Source organism: Callospermophilus lateralis, chromosome 10 (assembly GCF_048772815.1).
Source record: "Callospermophilus lateralis isolate mCalLat2 chromosome 10, mCalLat2.hap1, whole genome shotgun sequence".
NCBI classification, from domain to species: Eukaryota; Metazoa; Chordata; class Mammalia; order Rodentia; family Sciuridae; genus Callospermophilus; species Callospermophilus lateralis.
The window spans coordinates 28,746,429-28,758,719 of NC_135314.1; the positions used below are offsets into that span (position 1 = coordinate 28,746,429).

The 12,291-nt window shown below is 32.8% G+C and overlaps 1 protein-coding gene across 1 annotated transcript in view; it reads left to right on the forward strand.

Annotated features, from left to right (window-relative positions):
- Positions 1 to 12,291, forward strand: part of Robo2 (roundabout guidance receptor 2) — a 540,305-nt gene that overhangs the window by 465,276 nt on the left and 62,738 nt on the right. The window contains exons 15-17 of the mRNA XM_077110331.1: positions 2,672 to 2,903; positions 6,007 to 6,131; positions 8,421 to 8,592. Of these exons, the coding sequence (XP_076966446.1) occupies positions 2,672 to 2,903; positions 6,007 to 6,131; positions 8,421 to 8,592 (529 nt within the window). The remainder of the gene's footprint in view (positions 1 to 2,671; positions 2,904 to 6,006; positions 6,132 to 8,420; positions 8,593 to 12,291) is intronic.

The following is a 12,291-nucleotide window of genomic DNA, read 5'->3' on the forward strand; positions in this document are numbered from 1 at the left end:
GTGGGGTAGTAAACATTAGCTTCATAAAGTCCCTAAAACACTTAATTAATGAAAACCAAACATGGATAAAACCAATTTACCCTGATTTACAGACTCCCTTCATCTGGAAACAGCTGCTTAATGTTCTTCTTAAAAACACAGCTTGCTTCTTTCAGTATTAACAAGCTATTATTGTGAGTTATGTCTTTCTTTCAGTATATAAATTCACTTAAAGCCAACACAGAGAAGTTTATAAAATGTAAGCTTGATGTTGTTTTAACATATGCTACAAGGTTTTGTTTTTTTTTTTTTAACTTTGTCAGTTTTGATGAAAAGCATCACTCTCTGACTCTTGTAAATTTAACTTTTTGCTTCTTGGTTGCCTTATTTTATGATGTCGGAATGACTCCTGCTTTTCAAAAAAATATGTCAGTCATTATGAACACAAACTGGTAACATGGACAAGGACACAGAGACCACAAGCTTCTACGTTAGACCTGGGCTCCCCCTTTTCCTCTTTCTTTCTTTCTTTCTTTCTTTTTTTTTTTTTTTTTGTTTAAGTGGGATTTTATGCATTTACTAATGTAGTTTTAACAAATTATTTATTTATTTTAATTGGTTTCTTTTAGTTATACATGTCAGTAGAATTCATTTTTATATAATACTAAAGCAGAGAATATATTATATTCCAGAGGATGTACTTACTATAAGGAGAGATTCAATGTGGTATATTCATGTGTGTCCATAGGAAAGTTCATTCCACTCTCTTTCCTTTTCCCATCCTTCCTCCCTTCCCTTCAATCCCTATTGTCTGCTCCACTGAACTTCTATCCCCCACCCCCTAATTGTGGTTTAGCTTCCACATATCAGTGAAAACATTCCACCTTTGGTATCTGGAACTGGTGTCTTTTACTTAGCGTGATAGTCTACAGATCCATCCATTTACTGACAGGTAAATATCGTAAGTCATTCTTGATATAATCTTATACAAGTGTAGCAGTAATTCCAGAAAAATCTTTGAGGGTTAGAAAGTTGTCAGATGGGTGAAGAGATTTATATTTGTTGAGACTCATCTGAAAGGCTGGAATTAGCTGTATATAGATAGACACACACTCAGACCCATCAAATTCCTAGAGATTTCTAGCTTGGACATTCTGAACATGGAAAAAAACAATTGTTCCATTGTTTTGACTGAAGCTCTGCATTTTTATTATTTGAAAACTAATGGCTTAATATTCATTGATTTGCTGACTTCCCTTAACAAACAAAACAATGCTGAAGCTAAATAAGAGGTGTTAGAAGTTAATTCATGAAAAAAACATTTTTTTGTTCATAGCAAGCTGACAATGGAATAAAGACTTTTTTTAAGCGTTAACATAACCATTTCCATCATCACCTTCTCTCTTTTTTCTTTCTTCATAACCATTCTGAAATGAGGTGATTTTATTTCTCCCCATTAATCTTTACTTTTGATTTGACAGTAAAATGCATCAAGCTTAAAGCTTCTTAGTATATGAATATTAAACTATCATATGAGATACCAATTGGAGAAGTTACCATCACCGTTTATGCTTCAATACAGCATCTTAAGAAATAGGGTAGGAACAAAACTCTTTAAAAATAAAGAAAAAAACCCTAAATTTCCTTTCCCTACAAATGAAGAAACTCTGAAACACCTGTGAAGCGTGGTTAATAAATATATAAATGGAGAATGTTTATTTTTCTACTTGCACTTATATTATTTGATTTTCATGTAATTATCATGAGACTGAACAAAAATACATATAAAAATACATATAAAAAGTTCTATTTGATTTAAATTTTAAATTAAAAAATCTCAGATCATTATTAAAAATAGCCATTGTCCCTTAAGTAAATGAAAACATAAGAGAGTTTGGTTGTGTACAGAACAGGCCCACTGAAAGAATAAGAAGTTACTGAATTAACAAAAGCTTTTTCATGGAATATTTGGTAATGGGTATAAGCTTTCATATGCATTTAAAACATTAGTACTTGTTTCACAACTGAAATCTCTTTTATATGCTCTCTCTAGCCACAGGGTGGTTACACATCTGTCCCCACTTTTCTTTCTTCTGGTAAACTCTATTCTTATTGCAGATGGCAAATCCTCTGACTTTTGTCCGGAAACTACGTCCCCTTCCCAACTCATTGAGCTTCTTCTGCTCTTATTTCCTGGTGCCTGTCATTCATTACATTTATTTCTGATGTGTGCTGTAACTGAACTTGGCCATGTAGGCACCATAATGCCTACCTACCACCTGGACTCAAAGTACCACGAGGGCAAGACTTGGCTCTACCAACTTTTTCCATTTTATCCCCAGAGCTTAGCAGAATTCCTGGCAGCTACTAGTAAGAACTCAAAAATGTCTAAGGAGCAGACAAGTAATGAGAATGGAAATCCCTGAAAAATACCACATCACATATAAAACCATAAATATGGGTGTTGAATGCAAGAGAGTTGTCCTACTCTTCATTTTGGAGATAATGTTGGGGGCAATGTGAATGTGGGATTGGAGGAGGTTATTGGAAGCAGGGAGATGAGTTAGAAAGCCCTGGTCTCACTGAGAAGATAGGTATGTGGATTGAACTGGGACAGAGAAGAGAGGATAGGTCTCTTGTGAATCTGGCACACCTCCCTTCAGGTTCAGAGGGTCTTTGATGTGTTTTCCAGGTTGACCGCCAGCCTCAGTTTATTCAAGGCTACCGAGTAATGTATCGTCAGACTTCAGGCCTACAAGCCACCTCCTCATGGCAGAATTTAGATGCCAAAGTCCCAACTGAGCGAAGTGCTGTCTTAATCAATCTGAAAAAAGGAGTCACTTATGAAATTAAAGTCCGACCGTATTTTAATGAGTTCCAAGGAATGGATAGTGAATCTAAAACAGTCCGTACTACTGAAGAAGGTGAGTATCCCAATTTGTAATGTAAACCAAACTTATACTATGAATAAACCAATTTATCTTACAGTTCTATTTTAGTATATTCCTTAGAAAACTAGACAGAGAACATTTAAAGATATATGGGCTGGGGTTGTAGTTCAGTGGTAGAACACTTGCCTAGCATGTGAGGCACTGGGTTGAATCCTCAGCACAACATATAAATAAATAAAACAAAGGTCCATTGAGAACTAAAAAGTTATTTAAAAAATAGAAAAATTTATAGCAGGCACTGTCATTTTTCTCTTTGTATTAGGAGAATTGTATAGAATCTGACAAAAATGAATATAAAAATAAAAATAGATTCTGAATTTAAATTATTCTTAAACATTTGCCCCAAGTTTTATATGTTTCTGTGCCCTTGATTTTGATTGTAACATATTTCCATATATTTATGTGGGTGCAGTTCATTAGGGACAGACTATAGAAAACACAAGATCACAGGTTATTCACAGTGACTACTCCTTTTTTAATGTAGTAGAATCTGATATTTTCTTTTCTCAGCTATTTTCTACTGTGGGCATTGCCAGTCTGAAACATAAGTTCTGATTTGGAAGGTCACTTTCATGTTTGTAATACCTTTCTTTTAGGAAAGTTCTTGCCTTCTCTCTAGTTTTGAAAATTTTTTACCCACAGATACTTTAAAGTCAATCTATGATGGACCTAAGATTGATATAGGTTTCAACTAGTCCATTTATAAAGTCTCCTTCAGTAAGCCAGAGACTTATAATGAATATTGCTATTAAAATAAAAATGTGGGGTGACAAAACAAATCCCCCTTTTTGTTTTTATACTAATTTTATGTGCACCAATCCTAATAAAAACCTTTTGTCTAAATGTACTTCATGCAAAAAGATATTTTTAAAAAGGCTTTAAGAAAATGTATATCGTTTGCATATACTGACAGGTATGTCTGACCAAAGAAATTTTATAAAATATAAATTTTCTATAATATAATACATAGCAAAAATAGAATGTTCACATTAGTTTACAGTGTGATCCACAGGCAGGGGCAGAAAGCCTTATTTTAAAGGCACGTTTGGTTCACTTTTAGGATATGAAAAGAAAATGCAAGATTTGATAAAAATTGGTAGTATTTTCTCCAGCATTAAATTTTTACCATATCTTGCAAGTGTAGTACTAATGAGCAGGGTGGATAACTTCAATACAGAAGATCACGTTGGAATCCTCCCTCCAAAAGTCAGTTTCACTGTAGTTAGGCTTTTCCTCTGGCCTAGACATTTGTCACCATTCAGTGTACATTCATCTCTGATTTCTGTGGCCTTGTGAAGGTAACAAATGGAACTCAGCTGGGCTATGTCTGGGAATGATGAGCAACGATTTGGGTTCTTTCACATCTGTACAAAGAAGCTGAGTACCAGAATAATTGACCTGTCAGGAAGCAGGCCTGGTGTTCTCGACAAGCCAGCAGCAAGGAGAATGAAAAGCCAGTTTCAAAAGTGTTATTTTTCAGTGCAGTCTACTTAATAACTACAAGGCTGGTAGAAAAGTGGTCAGATTGATGTCATCATACCCTATTTTACAGCAATATTGTCACATAGAGGAATAGGAAAAGAGTAATATTGTATTATCACATGTCTGTGTACATCCTATATCTCAATGTAAATATGATCATTCCTCAATGAAATTTATGTCCTGACAAGTTTGCCAAACATGGGAAAAACCTTATCAATGGGTCTTCAAAATATGTTTTAGATACGATTTTTAAGGGACTAAACTGTGCAGAATATAAAAGCATTGATAGTTTTATATAAAAATCCTTTAATGTCATAAAATTCTTTGTTTTCTAATTATCAAGGAATTTTTATGTAGAATCCTTATTATGCTTTCTCTACATTTGGTTTAAATTCAGAGATTCACTGAAAATAAAGGAGTTTTTCTGCAAAATTAATATTTCTTAACTCTCAGATGCACTGTATGGAATATGCTTAGTCTAAATTCAGGAAAACCTTCTCGCTTCCTATTTCTCAGTACAGTGGTAATTAGTTATAGGAGAAACTATAAAGGAAGAGAATTATTGTTGGAAATCAAAATCTGAATATTTCACATCTGACCCAACATGAACCTGTTTTCATATTTATCATCATAATCTCTTGCCCATCCATATAAAATCAGTTTTAAATCTTAAATTATGGGTCAGTTTATGAGAGTCAATTATTGTTCCAAGTGTGAAAGGATTGTTTTTCTTTGGTGGTGAAATTCATATCTGTGTTTCAGTTTTTATTTACTAAACACAATCGAAAACAATATTTTTTAAAAGACTGTCAATAATGCCACTATTCAGAAATAATACCTGATAAAATTTTGATATATATTCTCTGAAAATAATTTTGGTTGGAAGCTATGGTTTTATTTTTCAGAAACATGGTCTATTAGAATTGAAATAATCAAATTCTAAAAACAGATGTACCTGGTTCAAATCCTGACTTACCATTTAACTTTTTTTTTTTTTTTTTTTTTTGGTGAGGAAGTTACAGGAATTTAACTCAGGACACTCAACCACTAAGTCATATCCCCAGCCTTGCTTTGTATTTTACTTAGAAACTGGATCTCACTGAGTTGCTTAGGGCCTGGCTTTTGCTGGGGTTAGCTGTGAACTTTTGATCCCCCTGCCTCAGACTCCCAAGCTGCTGCGATTACTGGCGTGTGCCAGCATGCCTGGCTTCATTTGACTGTGATAAATTTCTTACAGTAGATCATTTCCTTTTCTGTGAAATTAAGAGTTACTTCTACCCACTGAGGTTATGGTGATAATGAAAATTGACATTTTGGTGCTGGGCATATAAAAACCACTCATTAGCATGTTAGCTGTTAAATTTATTATTTAGTGCATGTTTCCCCACCTGTTGTATTTGCTTTAATTTTTTTCATCGAGTTTAATGGCTTAATTCTCAAAAAAAAAATTGTCACTGTTAAATGCTATATACAGATTTAGAACTACTGGAAGCCAGAATGTCATTGATCTTGCCTTTCTATTCATATTTTGTAAGCAATGCTAATGTACACTGAGACTCAAAGTCGGCATTTATCCTAATTACTCCCTCTGCAGCCCCAAGTGCCCCTCCACAATCTGTCACTGTGCTGACAGTCGGAAGCCACAATAGCACAAGCATTAGTGTTTCCTGGGATCCTCCTCCTCCAGATCACCAGAATGGAATAATCCAAGAGTACAAGGTAGGGCCTGCATGAAGAAGGAGGGTTTATGGATAGATTTTTGGAGAAAGTTCAGTGCCATATGAGAAAGAAACAGCTCTAAATATTCTCTTATTCATTTAAAGTGTGAAGTGATTATACCTTTGTATGACAGGTAAGGAAACAAATGCATCAGGAATCACAACTTAAATTTAAGAGACAGACACATAACTGAGTTGAGCAAAAAACCTACAACAGTGGAATGCTTTTCTATATGGTATGATTCAGGAACCAAGGATTTAAAGGGATGGGGATAGGTGTAGGTAGTAAAGATGTCATCCCAGAAATTGCCTGCATGATTATTATTAAATTCTATGTAAGGGACTTAGGACAGCTGTTTTAAAACTGGTTCTCAAGAAATGGAGAGAGATTTTGGATTTAGAGGGGATAAGGTAGGAATAGAAGATGGCAACACCAACTTGATCTCTATATTCTGCTTTTATTTATTTATTAAGATTTTGAAAGATATTTCCCTTGGGGCGGGGGGAAGGTGACCATTAAAACAACAAATTAAAAAAAAAACTTAAAAAAAAGTTTTGTCTCTTTTATTAATTGATAAACTTGTTGCTATTTAGAAAGAGTATCTGTTGTTTTATCCTCGTCCTTGATGTTTAAGACAAAGGCCATGTCTAAGGATTCAAAATAAAATTTTGTCTAATTGATATGATTAAACCATGGGTGAGTGTAAAACTTCTCACTAAACTTTGTAAAATTTCAAAACTATGTTGCTATTAGGAAATATTTCTAGAATTCTGAAAACAACTTATGCAATAAAAATAATATAATAAAGAACACCTCACTTTACTTCAGAAATCCATAATTGGTATGTGAAATAAAGTTGAAATAGTTCACTCAAAAGATTGATGATTGAATTTTATCTCTCAAAATATCCTATATTTTAAATAGAACTGTATTAAATTGAAGGTCAACTTGGAAGCAAATGAATGGACTAAAGCATAAGGTTTTATTTTAAAATGATTAGCATCACATTATCAGCAAACATTCTAAAGAAGTATAAGAATAAATGCCTTCATAATAGGATAGTTTTGTATATTCTCAAGTTTTAAAATAATAGAACATTGTTTGAACACTAGATAATTAATCACTATGGTGTATATATGAGTGTGTGCATGTCTATGATTTAATTCGGTGAGGAATTTGCTTTAGGACCATCTAGATCTGAATACCCTAAATTTACTTTCAATTAAATTTTGATAAATTTATTTACAACATGATGAATGTTTTTCATAAATTATAAAATTTTCCACTCATTATAAATCTGTCATATTTTGTTAGCAAATTGTATACATAGATGAGGGATAAATATTCTTTTGTTAGGAACACAGATGTCAGATATAAATATGGAACAGGATGCACAATAATTATTTTGCTAAAAAAATTCAGGGACTTACCTGTTTCAGAAACAAACCTTATGTATTCCTACACGTTCATCTACATGTAGATTATGAAGTATAATATGAATTAAAATAAAGATATGCAGCAGAACTATTTTACAACCATTTTACAATTACAGTTTTTCATATCCCTAAAGAAAATATGCTCTAAAGTATGATTTCTTCTTGGAGTAAAGACCTAGGTGCTTTAACATCAGTGTCTACAGTCTTTATCTGCTTTATTTTCGTGTGTGTCATGTGTGTGTGTGTGTGTGTGTGTGGATATGTATTCATCAATACAAAGATTTATTAGTGTCAATGTAAATATTGGCTTTAATCTCATTTTAGTCAATACCTATAACTTAGGTCAATTAATCTCACTAACTACTTCTGTGTAAGTTAATATTTTCTTTAATGAAATATAAATTACTTAGATGTACACCTATATGCCTTAGACATTATAATTCATAGCCATCATATTTTAAATAGTTTATATGCACAATAAATTTTGATAAATTAAGTGGAAAAAAGTATGTGTTTTTATATGTACCAAAATGCTATTTCCAACTAAAGACCATTTTCTATATAGGTGTTAAAGGAATCATTGTTTGTTACAGATTATTTATCAGAATTCCTTGATGATATATATATATATAGTTGAATGTGGGATTATTGTATTTTCTTTTATTGTTCTTCCTTTAATTCACACATATACATAAAATGCAGGAGTTGGACTTTGGGAAATGTCATTCACAAACATTTCTGTGAGACCAGAAAATAGATTGGTCACAATTAAAAATATTTAATCAATTATAGTCATTTAATTACCACAAATGGGATTTGCATATTTATGTGTTTTCACTTTCCCTTTGTGTAGATCTGGTGTCTGGGAAATGAAACACGATTCCATATCAACAAAACTGTGGACGCAGCCATTCGGTCTGTAATAATTGGTGGATTATTCCCAGGTATTCAATACCGGGTAGAGGTTGCGGCTAGTACCAGCGCCGGGGTTGGAGTAAAAAGTGAACCACAGCCAATAATAATCGGTGAGTATCCATGTAGGTGCTAAGTACTTCAGCATTAGTCAACTGACAACAAGTTAGATTGGTTTCAGTCTTCATCTTAACATATCATATGTTCATATGATATGAACATACCACATGGGCAAATGACTGAGTAGGATTTCCTACAAAAAAGGATATAAGTTCTTGTGCTCTTAAGATGCCCACCAGCCTCTTGAATCTATAATCATTATGAGTTTAAAAGCTGAAAGGTATTTGAAAATTATTTTTAATCACTAGCTTCATTTGTAATTTTGGTGTCACTGAAATATTAAGTAACTGAAAGGAGTGCATCGTGTCTCAAATCTACATGCTTCTTAGCCAGAAAACTGTCAAAAATTAATCAGAACCAGGCCAAAGAAACTTAGTAATCCAAATATACTATCCCAAAGAAATTCGTGTTAAATCTACTTCCATCATTGCATGGAACTCTTCTCTATCAGCATAGATTATATTTGTCTGCTCTTGAAGTGTATATAAATGGGATCATGCAGAATATGATATGTTATGTCTGGTTTCTTTCACGAAGCTTCAGTTTTTTGGTGATTCAACCGTGTGTGTATTATGCAATTCACATGTTTTGCTGCTGAGCAGGATTCAGTTCTATGAATAAGCTGTATTTTGTTTATCTGCTTTTCTCTTGGGAGAATGAACATTTTTCTGTAAGCCTTTACAAGGACACATACTTTCATTTCCTTTGGAGAAATACCTAGGAGAGGAATTTGTGGGTAATAGGGCTTTATAGTTTTGACTTTATAAGGAACTGCTAAACAGTTTCCACAATTTCAAATTTTAAAATTTAATACTCCCAGCAGCAAGGAAAAGGACTGTCAGTTTCTCTGCATTATCACCAACATTTGATGTTGCCAGCCTTTGAAAATTTAGCATTCAAGTGTATGTAAAACAGTAACATCCTTGTGATTTTACCTTGAATTTTCTTCAATGATTAATGATCTCAAGCAACTTTATATGTGCTTCCTAGCTGTTCGCAGATTTTGTTTTGTAATTTTGCCAGGTCTTTGCCTCTCTAAACTTGGATTGTTTCTTGCTACTCCTTGGGGAGAGTTATTTTTAAATTCTAGTGATAGATAGATAGATAGATAGATAGATAGACAGACAGACAGACACACAAATATATATCTCACAAACATTTTCTCCTAATCCATTACTTTATATTTATTTTCTTAATCTATTTTGATGAACAAAAGTCTTAAATTTTAATGAAGTATAACTTATCATAATTTTTTTTCATATTTATTGTTCCTAAGAAATTGTGTTCTACTTCTAGATATTGACGACATTATCTCATACTTCTAAAGGCCTTATAATTTTAGCTTTCATACATAGGTCTGTAATTCAATTTAAGGTAATTACATGTGGTTCAAGGATTAATGTTTATGTATGCATATCAAATTGTATAGGCACACTGACAAGACTTGTTTTCCTCCAGTTAACCACATACACATGGATCCATTCCTGGGTTCCTTATGTTTATAATGTTTATATGGCAATTATACTCTCTTGATTACCGTATCTTACAGTAACTCTTGAAATCAGGTAATGTGAATACTGCCCATTATCTTCTGCAGAATTGTTCTGGCTGATAATAGGCCTTCTACTTTTCCATATACTTTTCAAATTAATGTCAATTTCTACAAAAATATGTTGAAAGTGTGATTGAAGTGCAATGAATCTATCCATCAAAATTGGGTAAACATTTTACTTATGATTTTTTCTGTTCAGGACATGATATACTTCTTCATTATAGACATCTTCAATACTGTTTCAGAATATTTTGTAGATTTCTATGTATAAATGGGCTTACATGTTTTGTTAAAATATTTTGTGTGTACTTAAAGATTTTTTTACTATGGTAAATGGATTTTTGAAATTTCCTTTTGTTTTACATTATACATACAGTAAATTTTTATATTGCCATTCTATCTTGTGGCCTTACTAACATCTCTTGTTCATTTTAATAGTTGTGAAATGCCTTTTTTGAGTTTATTAAAATGAGCATTCTTTTTTTCCTGGGTTTTGGTTTATTTTGTTTGGAGGTGGGCGGTGGTTGTTGACATGGTCAATTCTAATGAATGGTTTTCAAAGGTAAATCAACTATGCATTCCTGGGGTAAATTCCACTTGGTCAGGATTGTCCTCTATATGGATGTTTCTAGATGTGATTTACTGGCATTTTGTAAAGAATCTTGCACTTATAATTGATAGGTAACATTTTTTTCTTCTACAATCTTTGTCAAGTTTTGGAATCAGAGTATCTGGCTTTATAAAATGGGTAGGAAGTATTTCTTCCTCCTCTTTATTCCTCAGGAATTTTTGGAGAGTTTTTTCATTATCTCTTCCATTAATATTTGCTAAAAATCACTGATGATATCCATTCCTAGAGGTTTAATTTTGATTTTTTAAAATTCAATGAATGTAGATCTATTTAGCTTTTTTTTTTTTTTTTTTTTTTTTTTTTTTATTTCTCCTTGTATTGGCTGTGGTAAGTAGATTTTTGGTTTTGGCCCAAAAATGAACTTGTCTAATTCATCTAAGTTATTGAATTTATTATCATGTGGTTGGTTGTATTTCCTTATGATCTTCGTCATGTCTGCAGAATAGGTCGTAATTATGTTAGCTTTTCTTCATTGTGACAAATACCTGAGAAAATAAACTTGAGAAGGAAAGATTTATTTTGACTCATGGTTTCAGGGGTTTCTGTCCAAGATCAGCCAACGCCATTGCTTTGGGCCTGACTTGATCATGGCAAATGGGAATGTCAGAGCAAAGTTACTCATGTTGGCCCAAAAGCAGAGAAAGAGGAAGGGGCTACAGATGGAAGATAGTCTCCAAAGTCCTGTCCTATGGAAGCATTCCTTACAACTAGGCTGTATATCTCACATACATTTTCTCCTAATCCATGACTTCATATTTATTTTCTTAATTTGAAAAGTATATGGAAAGGTAGAAGGCCTATTATCAGCCAAAGCAATTTCAACCTCCTCCCTAGAATGTCATCAAATTATTAATTTACCAAGAAGATCAGAGCCTTATGATCTAATCGCTTCCCCAAAACCTCACTTCTGAACATTACTGCATTAGGGACCAACACATGAGCCTTTGGGAGACATTCCTGATCCAAAACATAACAGTAGCATCTCTCTTTTTTTCATAAATACTGGGAATTTGTATGGACTTTTCTGCCTATTCTTTGTACCCCTTTGTGTCTGCCTCTCTCTCTCTCTCTTCTCTCTCTCCCCCCACACACAGTTATTACTATTAGTCTTTTTAAAATCCACTTTTTAGCTGTCGATAGACATTTTAGTTAATTAATTAATCAATTTATTCTTTTATTTTTGTATTTATTTATTTACATGCAGTGCCTCCCACATGCTAAGCAAGCACTCTACCACTAAGCTACAATTCCAGACCTTATTCAGTCTTCATAATGATTTAGGAATTTTAATGATATTTTAAAATTACAAACATTTGACTTTTTCGGTTTTGTTTTCTAATTAATTGTTTTTTGCTATTTCATCTACTTTTATTTTGCTTCTTAAGACCAATAGTTATTTAATTTGGGGGACTTTTTTTCTGATTTGAATATTTTTCTGATATGAATATTTTAAAGTTTTACTTTATTTTGAAGCACTTCTTCAGCTAAATATTACCAATTTTGATATAT